This window comes from Pseudopipra pipra, chromosome 11 (assembly GCF_036250125.1).
Source record: "Pseudopipra pipra isolate bDixPip1 chromosome 11, bDixPip1.hap1, whole genome shotgun sequence".
In the NCBI taxonomy this organism is placed as follows: Eukaryota; Metazoa; Chordata; class Aves; order Passeriformes; family Pipridae; genus Pseudopipra; species Pseudopipra pipra.
Genome location: NC_087559.1, coordinates 21,997,849 through 22,015,966, shown reverse-complemented (window position 1 = coordinate 22,015,966; position 18,118 = coordinate 21,997,849). Strand labels below are relative to the sequence as shown.

General features: G+C 39.4%; 2 protein-coding genes across 3 annotated transcripts in view; one reads left to right on the top strand and one right to left on the bottom strand.

Annotated features, from left to right (window-relative positions):
- Nucleotides 1-18,118, bottom strand: part of CENPP (centromere protein P) — a 127,006-nt gene that overhangs the window by 32,368 nt on the left and 76,520 nt on the right. The window lies entirely within an intron of this gene.
- The window catches only part of LOC135420049 (extracellular matrix protein 2-like), a 46,563-nt gene that overhangs the window by 6,889 nt on the left and 21,556 nt on the right, over nucleotides 1-18,118 (top strand). The window contains exons 3-10 of the mRNA XM_064667012.1: nucleotides 1,449-1,637; nucleotides 2,576-3,052; nucleotides 3,347-3,462; nucleotides 4,196-4,331; nucleotides 5,637-5,794; nucleotides 6,145-6,284; nucleotides 7,305-7,631; nucleotides 8,343-8,538. Of these exons, the coding sequence (XP_064523082.1) occupies nucleotides 1,449-1,637; nucleotides 2,576-3,052; nucleotides 3,347-3,462; nucleotides 4,196-4,331; nucleotides 5,637-5,794; nucleotides 6,145-6,284; nucleotides 7,305-7,631; nucleotides 8,343-8,538 (1,739 nt within the window). The remainder of the gene's footprint in view (nucleotides 1-1,448; nucleotides 1,638-2,575; nucleotides 3,053-3,346; nucleotides 3,463-4,195; nucleotides 4,332-5,636; nucleotides 5,795-6,144; nucleotides 6,285-7,304; nucleotides 7,632-8,342; nucleotides 8,539-18,118) is intronic.

Below are 18,118 nucleotides of genomic sequence, written 5' to 3'. Positions count from 1 at the left end.
TCCATCCTGAGAGTAACTTAAATCAAAGCATGATTAAAAATATACAAAATATTGAGGAACATCCAAACTGGATAATTCTGATAATTAATTTTTGTTCTAGAAACAGGTTCATACCCAATGGTCTTTAAATAGAAGGGCAGAAGAAGACCTTTGTTATGAAGGTGACAGTCCGACTGCCTTGAAGGACTTTGCAAAATGCCTCATTTTGAGACAAATACTAATTCCACAGACACTTCAAACCTAATATTTACAATAATCTTTCAAGGACATTTTGAGGCTATCCTGAGTACTCTTCTTAAAATTGAGGACCAGGGTGGAGTGTGGGAAAACAAACCCTGCAAACAACCCCTCCAAAGACAATTAGTGTATCACAAATGATACACTTGGCATGCAAATTCAGAGGAGAGAAGGTTTTGCCACTGCATTATACAGCCTTCATCAGAAGGAGAAAGTCAAACTGAAGAGGAAAAGAGAACTTTTTTTTTCTTTATATGCAGGGAAGTAAAAAGTAACTTAGAAATGGTTTTTCAGCTTGAAACAACACTTCAGCAATGCATTCTCAGGTTAACCACAGAGGAAAAGGAAGGTAGGCAGGGAGTTCAGATTCTCACCACATTTAGAGGTGCACTCAAAAATAGGAAGGTCTGCATGGGGTGAAGAATCTCAGCCTTGGCTTTCCTTTTCTCAAAAGACCAAAAAGAAAAGCATTATGTGAGAACTGTCCAGGGAAACCTTTGCTGGGTAAACTCCATCACTGGAAGGAAAGGGACTTGGATTAGTTTCCTTCCCAGGTCTTTACACCTCCAAATGTCTTGCCTGCTGAATATCTGGGTAGAGCTTACAAAAGGAACCTACGTTTCTTTCTGAAAATTTCAACTTGTAACCTGGGGAAATCTCTTTTTTTTTGTAGATTAATGCCCAGAAACTTTGGAGGCAGTGTTTATTAGCACAAGTTATTTTAGCTTGCTACTTTCCTAGTAAACAGGGTTTTTTCAGACAAAGGAAATTACAGGGAAGGGGAGATGTTTGCCATCCCACCAGTCACCACAGAATGGACTTGACTTCCATCAAGCCTATGAAGAGTCACTGTAACTTAAATATTGTTACTTTCCTGGTTCCACAGAGCCTTAACAAAACTGTCTTATTCAATGTGCAAGGTATTAGAAAAAATGTCTAGTGAACAACAGAGAAACAGAAGGAGGTCTGTAAAAATATTCAAGTTCTGCATGACTTATTTTAACTCCAAGGAAAACTTGCTTCTTTCTCAACTGTATCTGTGCACAACTTCCATGGAGATCTGTGATTTCTGCTAAGGGTGGAGAGGAAAGAGGAACTGCCATGCTAAAGCCCCTCAGTAGCAGTGCCTCTTTCCAAAGTTTTCAATGAACACTGTTGGTCTGCTTTCAGTTGGAGCTGCCTGACCCCAGTTGTCCGTGTTCTGTCCCCAGGGAAGAAGGGGCAGTGCTCAGCCAACGGGATGATCATGTTCGACAAAGCCGTCTGGTCTCCCCGGCCCTGCGTCACCTGCCTCTGCTCCCAGGGACAGGTGATCTGTGACACAGCCATGTGCCACCCCTTGAGATGTCCCCACACCGTCACACCCGAGGGGGAGTGCTGCCCAGTGTGCTCTGATACTGGTATGGAACACAGCAGTCAGTACCTACTGGCCATTGGTAATGTCTTAGACACACAGACCGGTCGATCTTTGCCAGGAGTGTAAAAACGTGCAGCTGTCTGACATAAATCAAGATATGAAAGTTAACTCACAAGAGGAGCAACAGAACCGTGATCTTGCTTCTCTAACAACATTTAAATAAAATCAGTACTTTTGAAAAGAAAAGGAATGGAGGAGATGAAGATGAAATGTGATTTCCTCCCCCCACTCCCAGTATCTTATGTCTGCAAAGTACTGAACTCAACCTGCTCTTACCATAATAATGTTATTTAGCCCTGTGTGTGTGTGCATGTGACACTGAAATACTCTGAGATGAGACACCACAGGAATTAACTGTAGAACTAGAAGTCACGCTGATTGAAACAATTAAACTCCTTTTATTAGAATTGCCCTATTATGCAAGTAAAAACTGCATTTTGGTAATGGAGTTAATGCATCTCCCTGGTGAGATCCCCACCTGCAGCCAGCTCCTCACCTGACAGTCCCTTGCAGAGAACAAGCCTTAACCTTTGTGAATTTTATCCAAATTACCTCCTGCTCCCAGACATACTATTTTTCCTCCCTCAACACAAAAAACTAACTAATATTAACTCAGAAAGGAAGCTAATGAAGGCTATAATAATTTTCCCACCTTCTTTCTGGAGCTACCATAAATCCCACCTGTGCACAAACTGTTCTGTAGTGCTCAACCATTTCTCAGTAAAGTATTTCTCTTTTGTCAAGCAGCAATCTAAGACATTATTTTCATTCATTCAAACCATATTCTAAGAGGAATACTATTCTATAGCCATTATATATTTACTATATGTGGGGCACAATGTTCACTCCAATTTTAGTTTCTTACCAGACTCTTTTGTGTTGTTTTGGTTTGGTTTTTTATGTTCTCATTGCTCTGCTCAGGCTCCTCTTTGAATTCAAGTATTATTTCACTGGATGACATAAGTGAGTTGTCTGGAGACTCTCCAGAACCCAGTGACCTTGATATCACCAATGTCTTGCCATCAGCAAGGACTCAGACTGGAAAGGATGAAGTGCTCCAAACAGAAGTGACAGAGGTTAAGGAGGGTCACAGAAAGGGCGAAAAGAAAAGGAAAAGGAAAGGCAAAAGGAATCGCCAGAAGCACAAAGGCCGTGGCAGAGGGAAGAGGCCCAGCACAAGAACAGGAGCTGCAGCAGAGGAACTGCATTCTGACAGCGAGGAAGATGATGGGCCTTTCCAAATTCCATCTCATTTCCCAATTCCTCTTCCACCCGTGGAAGCTCCTCCTTTGCCATCTGGATGTTCCACCTCAGACACCACAGTAAGCTGCATTAATGCCAAACTTACACAAATACCACCAATCTCAGATCCAGATCTCACAAGTTTAGACCTTACAGGTAACTAATGGGTCTACTTTGCATGACTTCCATAACATTATTCATACTTAAATGCAGAACTGTAATACTTTTTTGCTCCTTATCATAAAAATGTATTGGATTGAATTTTACAGCTAAGCCTCCAAAACAATAAATTAAAAATGCCAAATTTGCTTACTGATGTTTTATGAACATATCTCCACATGATTACTGTACACAACTATTTCTGTAACATATTTTCCATGTACAACACTACACAATTCAGATGCAGACTGTATTTCATAACTCAAACCTTTTTCCTGAATTCTGTCCTAGGAAACAGCATCACCACTATCTCAGATGAAGCATTCAACGGGATACCCAACTTGGAATGGATTGATCTGAGTAAAAATAATATTACCTCTCCTGGCATAGGTCCAAAAGCATTCAAAGTAAGAAAGCTTAACTCTTCTACCATCCTCTCACTAATTACTGCTTTAAAGGAATGTTTTTTCCTGCTTTTCAGTTTATGGATCCAAACCAGTTTGCACCTCTTACAAGTAACCATTCTATAATTACAATTAAAGTAGCCAGTTAAACCTGGCTATTCCAATAAATTTCTCATCATAATCAAGAATACCTAGGAATTTATAAATTACATTCACCAAGTATTAAATGTTAAACAACAAGACAGACAATTTTTTGATATTGCATCAATTCCTGGCTTCAGTCATAAAACTCCTCAGTCACTGAAAGAGTTGCTGTCCTTCTGCCTGAGTAAATTTACTGACTGACAGAAAAGCAGCGATTTGCCCACAAATGAAGAGTATAAACACATTATTTATATATGTTTGTATTTTGAACCCCTAAATGCTGTGTACTGTGGTGAGGCAATGCCTACAGGATTCACAGGGAGCAGCACTGATGCAAACACTGATGTTGGATGGCTGTGGGATCTGATGTGCTCAGTCAAACCCTTCCAATTACACATGGCATCAACTGGCACATTTATATATATTTAGCAGAAAGAAACCAATTAATTAGACTCTGGATACTAGTGCATTGCTGCTGAAAATCTTCAAAAAAACACGTGTAAGAAAAACTTAACTCTGATTACACTGTATATTTAACTATATATTTTACACTTGGATAATCTAAGTTTTCTTCTTCATCCCTATGATTAAGATCCTGAAAAAGCTAAAACGTTTGTACTTGGATGGAAATCTGCTGGTCCATATTCCCTCTGAACTGCCATCAACTTTGGAAGAAATAAAAATAAATGACAACCACCTTCATGCCATTGATGAAGATGGCCTAAAAGGTATTTAGAAAACTAATACTGATCATGTGAAAAGCTTAAAATGAATTTGAAAAGGAGAGTGTTCAACCAAATGCATCTGGTTTGATAAAGGCAGAAAAGTAATTGTTGGCTTTGTGTGCCCTGGTTTCAAAAGGCAACAAAAGCCTTTACATGATGAAGTTTTTTAAAATTACATTTTCCCTTCTCATGCAACTGCTCCTCTCCCAGAGAAGTTTATATTTAAGGTTACTAAGTAGAGATGGATTTGAAATATGTTGAAGATACCTACTCTCCTGATCTGTGACCTGATGGTTTCATGTGTGGTGAAAATACATTAATTATTTTTAAATTGCACTAAAGTGAATGGAATTTGATATGTGTGAAAAATAAAGTAGAATATAATTGGAGTTAACCATGATCATTCTAAGCCAAGTTAAATGTGGGTTGATAGAAAAAAGAAAGAAAGAAAGAAAAAAGAAAGGGGACTATGCATGTCATAATTTGATGGACTTTTTTATCCTTTGATCTCCTGCCAACAGGGTCCCATCTAAACTGGATCAGTTTAGTGCCACAGCTCATTCTGGAGCAATCTAAACACTAAGAAAACTTGGGCCAAGGGCTGCAGGAGCCTTTTAGTTTAAAATCCCCAAACTGTGCTGTCAGGAGGAGCAATACAAGCCTTCTGTGGAAAGGAAGTGATTTGGATTATTTGTGGATGAGAAACTTTTTATTCTGAAATAATCTGTCCTGGTACCATGCCCTGATCCCCACTGATTCTCCCTGTGGAAGTGATTTGGATTGTGGATGAGAAACTTTTTATTCTGAAATAATCTGTCCTGGTAACATGATTCTCCCTGTGCCCTGCACTTGGATGCGGAGGAGGAGGAACGGGATAATCCACTGGGGGCTCTCAGCACGTGAGCCCAAGGGAAGAGAATATTCCCATTGTCCCATTGGTGGCTGGAGCCCCGGGGGGATCCCTGGGGATCCCTGGGCAGCTGCACAAAGGTCAGCACCCACCCAGGGCCCTGCACATCAGCTGCACAACCAGGAAAAATGGGAGCACTATCCAAGGGCTGCAGCTGCCGCCCTTTCCATCCCAACCGGGAGAGGAAACTATAAATAAAGCTGTGCTCAATCTCCAAAGCTCTGCAAAGTTATAAACAAGATAATTCTATGATTATGAGACAATGAAATCCCTTCACCACATTTTTCATTGCTGTGAACTCTTCTGAGTGATGTTTAACACTTTTATGATACAAATGTGCATTCTAACAAGCCATGAGCTGGCATTAACTAACAGAAATTCCCACTTTTTCTCCTCAGGTTTAAAGAACTTGGTCACTCTGGAATTAGAAGGAAATAAACTTAGTGAAGCCAATGTCAGTCCTTTGGCCTTTTATCCTTTGAAAAGTCTTTGTTATTTGCGACTGGGAAGGAATAAATTTAGAATTATCCCACAAGGTCTTCCTGCCACTCTCGAGGTAAAAAGAAAACAAAACAACCAAAAAAGCCCAACCAACCGACCAAAAAAACCACCAAGCAAACCCCAAAAAACCAAACAAACCAAAAAGACCCCAAAAGATACAATTCTTTTTCTATTTGACCTTTCAAAGCAACCTGTATTCTCACAAATGAGAAAACGAAACAATTGCTTTGAAACACTGTGTTCCTGAAGGTCACATTCCAGCTACAAACTGCCTCTGGTTCAGATTCAGGAATCAGGAGATATCCCAGGGAATGTGGAGGGCAGGTAACAGCTGTATTCTGAATTTGGAGCAGGAAAACCAGTATATTTTAACCTCACAAATTTTCTTCCCAAATGCACTTACAGGAGTTGTATCTTGAAAATAATCAAATTGAAGAAGTGTCAGAAATTTGCTTTAACCACACGAGAAACATCAATGTCATTGGGCTAAAGCACAACAAATTAGAAGAGCACAGGATAGCACCTTTGGCCTGGATAAACCAAGAGTAAGTAGCAATCATTTAAAAGACATTTATTTTGTTTTTCTCTGTTACTAGTGAGTCAGATAATGAAATAAATATTTGCACTTCATTATTTTTAACTTAGAGTCGTAATTATCCTTTGATTTGTGTGTTTTCCTTAGCTAATTTGTCTTAATTGCTTTTTCTTAATTGTATAATCTAGAAGGTATACAGTCGGCTGTCAAATTAAAAGATATTTTACCTCAAATCTGTATCATGTTAACATGAAAGTCAATATTTTTTCTGACCATCCATTAAAAAAGTGAACATCAATTATAAATAATACTCCATGGAATTATATGATAATTTGGCAGGCAATTTAAAAATAATTTAATACTGTCCTAGCCTTATTTCCCATTAGATTAAAAATCATAAAAGTAAATATGATGCATTGTCTGTGAGTAGAATATAAGCAGAGCAAGTAATGAGAATGTAAGGAGTAAAAGATGCCGCTGCTTTTGATCCTCCTGGCAAATGATTTGCTGAGCTCCAGAGGGCACCCGGCCTCACCTGGCACCGCAGCCCTGTCAGCTGAGCCCTGAACGGGTGAATTCCTTCATCTGGGAACCACCAGGCTGTGACTACTGACAGTGAAGCACTGTGGGGATGATTCATTCCCAAAACAATTCCATTTCAAACGGGCTTTAGAGCAAAGTTGAAAACTCCCCGTTAAGGGGATGATGACTGAAGTCCCAGGCTCAGTACGTGCAGCAAACCCAAATTAGTCCCTCGGGGTTCCCAGTTCAGCCCCCTCTGTGCTCATTACCGAGGATCTCTTCCCACCAACAAAACCATTGTGCTTGACTGTTAATTCATGACTTCCATTCCTTCTATTCCCAGAGTAATTACACATGAGCACGTTCCATATAATGCATTCTGTTCCAGGAACAGAAACAAATTTCCCTTGGAAATTCAGTTCCCCTGTAATCCCATCAAGCATTACCAACGAGCTGGGGCAGAGCCTTTTCAGCCCTTTTTTTTCTTTTTTTTCCTCTTTTAATGCAGGAACTTGGAATCAATCGATCTCTCTTACAATAAATTGTATCATGTTCCCTCCTACCTGCCAAAATCTTTACTACACTTGGTACTTGTAGGAAACCAGATAGAAAGAATCCCCGGTTACGTGTTTGGCCACATGAAGCCGGGGCTGGAGTATCTCTACCTGTCCTTTAACAAACTCACCGACGATGGCATAGACCCCGTGTCCTTTTTTGGAGCATATCACTCCCTGAGGGAGCTGTTTTTGGATCACAATGAACTGAAGTCTGTGCCATTTGGAATTGATGAAATGAGAAAACTGCGTTTTCTGAGACTGAACAACAACAAAATAAGGTAATTTCCAAGCTCTTTGTTAGGCTAATGGCATTAAAATAAACGCCAGAGGACACCCTTTGCTTTAGGAATTTGCTACTTTAAAGTAAATATTTATCTTAAAATATTCTGAAGGAAGACCTAAATCCTGAGTTTTCCTCTGCAGTATTTCTGAATATGATAAAAGTGAGACTTCACCCTCCCTCAGAGTTGTTGAAAATGCTCACAAAGATGTGGCACAACAGTTCTGTCCAAGAAATTAAGCTGTAAAAGTGCTTGGGCCACCTCCCCTGGGGCAGCTACACTTTGACAGGCACAGCAACCACCAGCTTTTTGTGCTCTTGGAGCAGAGCCCAAAGGGTTCCAAAATGAGTGGAGGAGCAGGTTCCAGGCAGGCCCAGCTATGGAGCTCTCCAGTCCCTCTGTGCTGTTTGCAAAGCAAAGCACTGACAGACAGAGGATCTTCCGTGTGTTATGTAGAGAAAGTTTTCATTCAGCAACCGTGCCAGTGCTTCCCTCAGTATATGATATAAGTAAGAAATCAATGCAAGGAGAGAATTTTAAAAAGAATGACTTTTTAAAAAGTCATCCATAAATATATAATTGAGAAAATCTAATCTACTTACTAAGTTAGTATATTCAAATATCTAAATAAAGAGCAACTCAAAAATAAAGGATGAAATTGAGAGTTATTTTGAATAATTATAACCTGATCCCTCCCCCGTGTCCCAGGACGGTGCCCCCCGAGCGCATCTGCAGGACTCCCAGCGGGGACGACAGCGAGGAGGAGGAGGAGGACAGTGAAGATTCCCGTCTGGAACACGTGCATCTCGAAAACAACTACATCAACACGAGAAAGCTCTCCCCACACTCGTTTTCATGCATCAGATCCTATTGCAGTGTTGTCCTTAAGCCACAGAAGAGCAAATAACCCCCCTCAGTTCTGCACTGCAACCCCCATCTCTAGAAACACAGCTTTATTTATTCTCTGCCACTAACAGGTCTGCTTAGTCCTTCTACTATAAATAAGATTCTGTATATTATATACTGAAGCAAAGTAGTAATGGTTTTCTTCATATTGTTTCATTATAAAATCATTAAATGTAAAAATAGAGGCTTAGGGTTATGTCATCAACTTTTGTTTCTATTAGAACTTTTCTGTTTAAACCCAGCAGATCCAACTGTGCCCCCAGAAACGCCCTCCACAAGATCAGCTTTTAGAAAAGAGGAATATAACTAAACCCTCAGCTTGGTCCTGTCTTATTTGATTAACCGCATTTAAAACATTCTAAAATATTTTACACATCAGCTTTAAAAATGATACAGATAAAAGTCCTGGAGCTACGAAAATTCCAGCAATGCAAGAAGGAAATTTCTTAAAACATACACAGTTCCTGGACTTTCTACCAATCATTTTGCAGTGATAAGTTCTCTTCCAACTGAAATTGCAAGGCAAAAAAAAAAAGTTAAATTGTTTGTTTTAGATGACCCTGAAAACTTCCTGTATTCAAACACAGATTCTGATGAGTTATAGGAATGAATAATTAATTTCTATGTGGATTTTTTTAATTTAAACTAAGCATATTTTATTTTTTTTAATTATTTTTCAATGGTTCCATCCATTTGTACCATAGTTGGTTTGTTAGATTTTTTTATACTGTATAGGATTAGGATCATGTTGCCCATTTAGGTGACTAACCAGACTTTCTCAAAACTTTAAAATATCCAGTTAGTAGTTATTTGAATGCTTCTAGACAGTCATAAATCTCCACTCAGAGACAATGTTGATAAAGGAGGTTCAGGAACCCATTCAATATGAATTTCTTTTCAGATATAAAGAGCAAATGTTTACAAACAGATTTATTTCCCTAGAAAAGGGTTCTGGCTCTTGAAGATGTTTTTAATGTCTCGGTTCATAGAAAAGAACCTTTTGTAATATCTGGCTCCAGATTTTAATATTATATTCTTTCTCTGAAGTAGCCAAAATTTTGATAAGAAGTAGATGATACTTTTTTAAAGAAAAATTTCAATAAAAATTGAAAGTAATGCTACCATCTTTCATATTTCTTGGATTCTAAGCCCTTCCTCATAAGAGCAGGTTGGTGGTAGGAAACGGGACTGACCTGTCATTATTTTTCACGTAATTACTTTCCACTTTCTCTGGGCTGTTCTGTGAGGAATTAAAAAAAACCCCAAAGCACCCTGTTTTCTTCACTCCTGTAGGTGTGCTCTCCAACCACTTCTTCTTCAGAGCAGATCAGAACAGCAGATGAAATGGTTTAATACAGGGACTGCTTTTCTTAAAGGCACATTGTGAAACCTTCAAAGGACACACATTAACCACTGCCCTGCAATTTTCCTGCCCTCACTCTGGAAGTGAAGCTTTCCCTGTGCATCTCCCACACATCCCAACACCCCCTGCCCACAGACACAGCACCCTGATCACACACATTTAACAGGGAAGAGCCTCCAGACATTCCTTTCAGCATATTGTAGACAGCACGTATGAAAACCTGAGTTTTGTTTGCTCTGAAGCTTCACATTCATGATTAGAAAAAACCAAATCACAGCCTTGTATCTCAAAGTTCTCTCTTCCTCAAACAGACCACGACCTCAGTGGGGCTTGTTCTGCACCGAGTCAAAACATAACACACTTCTTGGAAGAAACAATTCTAAGATACATGGATTTCTGAAAAAGATTGCTTTGGATATTTTTCCTGGTGAACTACAGTCAGAAGCCCTGCCTTAGTGATCAGCTAAGTTTGGGAAAGAATGGTGACACCAACAGGCTGAGTTTTTACACACCATGTCCTGTGTTAGGTGGTTTGCTTTCATTTCTTGTGCACTTCCAACATTTGATTCCTTCATTCCCTTTCACTTTGCTTAATATCCTTTGTCTTTGTAGAACATCTTTAAGTTCCCAAACTACTGTTTTGAGAGACTAAGAACCCTAAATTATTAAAATGAATAATTTCAGACTATTTCTTAACAACTTCAGATTTCCTTTGCAGCACTGCTGAGCAGAGCTCTCAGAAGCCTTACTAAGCATTTGGAATACACAGATTGACACAAGGAGGGATTTCCAAGCAAACAACCTCTTGTATTACAATATTTTATGCAGTCTTATAATAAATATAATAAAACACCATATATTGCTGTGAGCATTTTCATTCAAATAGAATTCTTCTCTTATCAACACATTCAGACTCATAAGACCCACTAGAAAATCTCCACTGGATTTGCAGGGGATAACACAGCTAAAATACAGATGAATTCTTGAGACCATTAACATACTTTTTTCTCCAATATATACTTTTTCACTGTTAAGATGTCATAAAAGTGACTTCCATGCAAGTAATTTGTCTAAGAGTATTCCCTTGGGGGTTAAATACAATGAGTATCAAGCTCACCTGAGAGCACAGTGTGATAAATTGCTCCTACAGAAGCCCTCAGTAACAGGACATGACCCAAAGTTTATGGTGCAAATATAATTCCACAGCAGTGAAACAGGAAGACTGAAGGAAAATCATTTTGGAATCAGAACACAACAGTAGCAGAGGCAGAAGACCAAGAAGGAGAAAAAAGCCAAGGGATGAGGGATATGCAATGAATAGGTTCTTACTCACTTCAGAAATACACAGGCAATTAAACCTGGATAACTTTTCCATATGTCAAATGTAAGCAGTTGAAATCTGTCCACTCCTCAAAACTCTCAGCTACACTGGAAGTGGAATGGGCTGTATTATACTAACTCCCACCACTTTTTAACAGTGATTTGATAATGTATTTATAATCAAAGGATTTTATAAAAAAAGTAAATGGGATTATCACCATTAAACAGCTGTCACAGTAAGACACGGTGAAGTGACCTGACCATTCTTGGTCAAGAAAAATATGGGAACAAACAGAATATTTGGCCACTAGTAGGCTAAAAATATGCAAGGACAACTCAACACAAAACCCCTACAGTGTCTGCTTGTTCTCTAAAATATAACTGAGCAAACAATTAAGTTTTGTTGGCTTGCATTGGAAATTAATATACTTCATATATTATATGAATATATTAATATACTATGTATATATGTGATCATACTTAATATATTAATATACTTTAAGAAGGCCATAGGATTGGACTTGATGATCCTTGTGGGTCCCCCCCAACTCAGAATATTCTGTGATTGAGAATAGAATATAGTTCTGTTAAAGTATTACCAGACTCAGAAGTCTTGTAAAATATTATGAAGCAAAAAATTAGCCAACAGATATTCTTGTGGAATTGAAAGAACTTGTCTGAACCTCAGCCATGCAGGTCCCTTGAAAAATTCCTAAGTTTTACAGGAGTTGGCACTGCTTGATCTTTTAGTCTGAGAAGATGCTCAGTTGAGAGATACTGGGAGAGCCTCCAGTCCCTGATGGGAATGGGGTTTGAGGGAGAAACTGTTAAACCACCAAAGTAACAATTCTGACACACAATGGGATTTGGGGATTCACTCAGCAGTACTCTCACTTCTCCTGTTCTCCAGACACAGAAGTAGCTGCAACTTGTGTTCACAGCTAAATTCAAGAGAGGATCAGCTGCAAGTTGCTGAGACTGCAAAGAATTTTTTAACCATTTCAGAGAGGAAACTACTGATAGCACAGCAGAAACCTGAATACAAACTTTTCTGTGCTCCAGCCCCAGACAAATGCAAGGCTGTAATGTAAATGCTGACACTATGAGAGGTAAGATATTTTAAACTCAGTAAGAGACCTGGAATAGCTGAGGTAAGGATTCAATAGCCAGAGCAATTCCAGAACCACAGTGCTTTGTGGCACAAGAGGAATTTTGTGGGTTTAGACTCTCTGGCTGTTAGATTTCCAAGTTCTGACTTGCACTGTTGGCTCCTGCATTACACACAAGAATTTTGACAAGGCTTGCTGAGCCCTTCACACAGGTCCCATTATAAACTGAAATGCAGCAGATGACACCCCGTGGTTATCACCAGATTCAGACAGGAGGTACTGACGTTGTCACTGGGTTTGAGTAGGGTTTTTCTACTTGTTAAAAGATGACAGAGCTCTGAGGATCTGCCTGAACGGTGGTTTTGGGCACGGGGAAATGCATTTCTGGTAAGATAAAAACTGCAAAGGTGTCCAACAAAATACGGTTGTTACCATGGAAGCTTGGGCAGCTTTCTGAATTTGAAGGAATGTTTTCTCTAAGCAAGGTAAAAGATCTTTCTTACAAAAAAACCCTACCAAAACCTCAGAAAAATAAAGGCACCAAATGCCTCCTGAAGTGAGACTTTAATTATTAATGCCCACGTGTTGAGCCTGTTAGAACCTCTGAGACCCCAAAAATGTTGAGCACACAGTCCACACCCTTCTCCACTTTCCATTTCAATTTAACAAAGAATAGAGATCCCCTCATGACTAAGCAACAAATCACTCAAACTTTACCCCAAAAAGGAGTTTAGGTGTGAGCACTTGCTTCCTATTTGCCCAAGACAAAGTGAACTTCACCCAGTAAATTCTCTATTATAGAAACACTACAGGGAGTGGCTGATGCAACTTCTGAATTTCAACTCTGAAACATGCACCATGCATGTTACTGCAGACACCCCTCAGCATTCAGTAAGAACAAAAATCACAACTTGGAAGCAGGATTTTATCCTTTCTTTACCAACAACTTGGTTATGCTTTCACTGAAAGAAATTAATGAACTTTGAAGATCTCTCTCCAGCCATAGCTTTATAAACAGTTGCATCACAGCAAGAAAATAAACAGTTTATCCTTTCTGCTGTATAGTAATACCAGTGCTAACTAGTTGAAGCTCTCAAGAGAAAACATGTTCTAATTTAAGCACTATGTTTATATTCCGATGTACACAATTTTCAGACAAAACTACAGACAGTAAAATAGTAGAAATACAAGCAAACACTACCAAAATAATTTTACTCAGTAATTCTGGTAATTTCCTGTATGAAGCAGTTTGCAGAGAACAAGTCTGCAGATTGTCCAGCACAATATCTGATGCCCTGGAAGCTTCTTTAGGACACTTCCAAATCTCTACTCATTTTGGAAGTGTAGGCACCTAAAAATGTAATCCCAGGGACCTGCTTATATCCTCTTTGGATTTACAGCCCCAAGCAACCAATGCCAAAGCAACACTGACCATGCAATGCCAGCATGTGTTACACCTTTCATGCCACCACTCCTTGCTGCAGTCATCCATCAGGCTTTGGAAGGCCAAACTTTGGGTCAAATCACTGCTTTAAGGGGGTCAGAACCATACTCTGACCATCCTGTTGAACGTCCCAACCACAGAGGTGAAGCCAACACTTTGGAAATAGTTCATGTTTTTAAGGACACTTCCTTTAAAAGCTGGTTTTGGCTGCCTTTGAAGGTTTAGTGGACCAGAAAGTGCAGTGAACCATGTAACCTACACTCCCTTGAAAGAAAACCTGCACAACAGTCTTACTGTCTTCTTGAAGGGAAAAAGGTACAAACATCCATGCAAAAAGACTAGTTTATAATAATATATCTGACTAATTCAGCAGACACACATTCCTGTTTCCCAATGAACAAAAGAAATCCCTGCAGCTATTTTTGCATATTTAGTAACATGACCCTTCTCTTACAGTTACTTACCATTGAATCCTAAACTCTCTATTTCAAGGCCTTAATTTTACTTCTCTTGGCACACTGGAAACCATTTTAAATGAGGAAAAAGCAGCAGACATGTGAAATAAGAGCTCTGATTTAAAGATGTCAACAACTTCTGTACAGTCTCAAAGCCCAAAGTATTGTGGAAAAATGTTGGAACACTTTTTCCATCTAAAAGTAGCGAAGACGTCACTTCAAAACCTCTAAAATGTATTAAACAGATCTCTTTTTCCACATTAAGAAATGACCATATGACCAAAATGAATCTCACTTTTTATTTTCCTAATAAATTAACACGCTGCTCGTAAGTTTTATATCAATTCATGAACCAAGCAGCTCCACTCCAGTGCCTGCAAGTGTGATTTTAACAATTTTGGTGCAAGTGCTACAATGAAATCCAATGGAAATATACTGTTTAACATTCCCAATATCCAAGTTACAGTGTCTCATTACAAATGTAATGTTCCTTGGTAACAGACACCCTGTTCTCCATTAAAATTCCATCAGGATAGACCCATAAAGACTTAACACTGTTTTTAACTTTTCACTTTAAGATGTGAAGAGAGAACATCAAATGGAACTTTTAATAAAAATATTTCATTTTATATGATGCAAGATGAAGAAGATGCAGCAGCTACTAGGTCACTAAATTACCTCTGGGAACACATTCAGGCACCACTGTGCATCCCTGACAGAACTTACATAGTCAAGTACTGCATAGAACATAGAACACCAAAAACCAATTGCTGATAAATTACTATCCCTTTTATGATACTGAAATAGCCCAGTAAAGCAAAACTAAACTAACAGGTTTGTTAGCATTGTGGTGTCACCTTTTCCACACAATAAATGCCCTTATTTCAACTGGGTAATGTTTGATCAGTCTTAAAAAGATCACAGAATCACAGACTGAGTTGAAAGGGACCCACAAGGACTCAGTTCAACTCCTGGCCCTGCCCAGGACACCCCAACAATCCCACCCTGTCCCTGAGAGCATTGTCCAAACCCTCCTGGAGCTCTGGCAGCCTTGGGGCTGTGCCCACTGCCCTGGGGAGCCTGGGCAGTGCCCAACCAGCCTCTGGGGGAAGAACCTTTTGCTGAAATCCAACCTGTCCCTGCCCTGACACAACTTCAAGCTGCTCCCTCAGGAATGGCAGAAAAAAGCCAAACTACTTCAGGGTGAATCTCAAAACTAAATGAAACCTCTGTCCTAAAAACAGCTTTATTTTGCTTTGAGGAAAGCAAAAGCAAAGGAACAGCAGAAGCAGCACTAAACCTTTCCCTGGGGGGTTATTTTTGGTCACTGTCAAACTCGGGGGACTGGCCTGGATGGGCTCTGCCCTGATCCAGGACAACTGTGCTCACACACTCCCCTCAGAGCCCTGCCCCAGCCTGCCTGATTGTGCACAACAGCATCTTCCACATTTCATGAAGGGCTTGCTGCCTTTATCAGCCTGTGAACACAGTTCCTAAAGTTTCCCAACACACAATCTGGTCATTGCTCTGGAGTTCCTTGGAGCTCCACACCACTGCCTCTGCCCTGCACTCACATCTAGTCAAAATCCCCACCAGTGCAGTGTTCCAGGGTAATACAAGATACAAAGGGAATCTCCTCTGAACACTGAGGTGGGCTGGGGGCTGAGGACAACCTGGACAACTTCACCTCTTGCTGTTGTAGCTGAGTCCTGTTACATGAGCCCTCCCCCCCAATATTCTATTGCAGTCACTCACAGACCAAACTTTGCTTCTAGTTTTAGTATTTCCTACAGGTCTGTCTTTCATTGATGCCTATACCTGGGAATCCAAAGGGCTACTCCCAAAACTTAACTGTCCTGGTGTCTAAAACTAGTAATTTTTACTTATTTTCACTTGAAAGTTTTATTTCCATGAGCAATGAGGTTTTTCTGGGGCATTGAATTCAAAGCTCTATATTCAGAAATTGTGATTTTTTCAGCTTGGAGAAATGTTGTGCAGTACAACTATTTGGAAGGCCATATTAACCTCAAGAAAAACGAAAGATCTTATCTTTCCCCCAGACTGCAGCTTCCTTTGTAAACATTATTTTCTCCTCTACAAGAGGATGAAAACATGCTGGCTAACAGGAGAAGGCAACTGGGGGAGATGCCTCAATATTGCTTATTTATGATAAGGTCCAACAACTGTTGTGCTGCCCTCAATAAATCACCTGGTGTTTGGGAGGTACAAAGGCTCAGATATTCCATTTTCCCATAAAGGCCAAAGATATTCCTGCCTAGTGCTTCATGTCCTTCCCTGTGAGTTTGCCAGTCACAATGGACACAAACATTCTCTGGAGTCTCTACAAGTGAACAAACACTCAAGAGCTGAGTGAATTCCCCAGAACAGTCCTGCTTGAGCCATCCTGGCTCATTCATTAAATGGAGGGTTTTTTTCCAAGGATTTAAGAATTAAAGTAAATTAAAGCATTCACAGTCGCATTATTTAAAATGTTCATCTTAAAAAAACATCTGCCTTGTCATTTCTTCTTTAACAGTCTGTTATGCAAGGAAATTCCCACAGCCACTGAGTAAACAAATTATTGTAATTTGGTAGAAATCCCATCTCTTTTGTTTAAGTCTTTGTACAGGATGCAGATCTCCCCCCAGTTACTGAATGCAAACTTTGGATTCATAACCTTGGGCAGTTATTTACATTAACATATCTTTGCTAAACTGAGTTATTCAGACCAGCTCACAACACTGCTGTTTTCTACAAAGTACTTTGAAGCAGATCTGTTAATTCAGAGAAAAGAACTTGCATTCCAAGTGTGCAGCATTATGAATATATACACAGAAATCCGTAGGTTTTCCATGCAGGATTCCTAAAACAAATCTATGTTTCTCTGTGGGAACTTTTCATAGGATAGCAATACATAAAAGCTGACTTATTTTTTCCACAAGACAGATATTTTTCTCAAAGGAGTAATACTGAACACAGCTGTGGAAATATTACATCTTCAGCAACACTATCAACACAGACAAGAATCTTCTCAGAGAGTTACGTAATGGTATTTTTAAAGGATTAAAATTAGGAAAAAGGATTAAAATGTACTTAAATGGGGTTTTTTCACAGCAATTTCTCCCAGTCCCTGAAAGTTGGCTATGCCATTATGTTTTATCCTCATGCATTCAGCTTCTTAAAAAATGTCATAGGGAATCTGATGGCCCTCCCAAACATTTCATGGTTCATCCCCCCTTTTAAGTGACTGCTCTTTATAAACATCTGTGGCTTCCTTCTAATGAAGGGAGGCTCTGGACTTACTCAGGGAAGGTTATTCACTACCAGTCTTCAAGGGAAAACTCTTTCTCCATTTTTTTCCAGCTCAGTTTGGCTCCCATAACAAAGAATTCAGGAAGCAAGACTTTTCCTCTTTCAATTAGACCAATTATTTCTTGGGTCTACATGAAACATTCAAATCCACTTCACTTCACTTGCACATTTCCACAGCTCAACTATGAATGTTTGATGAAGTATTTCCTTTTGATTTGAACCTACCACCCACTGACTTTTTTAGTTTTAGCATTGGAAGAGGTAAAATAATTATCCTCTCTATTTCTTGACAACATATGGGTTCAAATTAATCCATATTACCTATATTCTGCATTTATTTTGAGAGCCTCTGGTAAAACCTTAAATGAAAGAAACAGTGATTAACTCTCTTTTTTACCTTTCCAATCTTCTGAGCAAAGAACAGCCCATGGTTTTATGTGAGGAGATGTGGATCTTTTACATTAATTGGAAAACACACAAAAATTCTAATAGCCATGAAACAAAATGATAGTCACAGTATGAATCATATGCTGACATATGCCCATGGCAGGGGCTTGGAACTGGATGATTTTTAG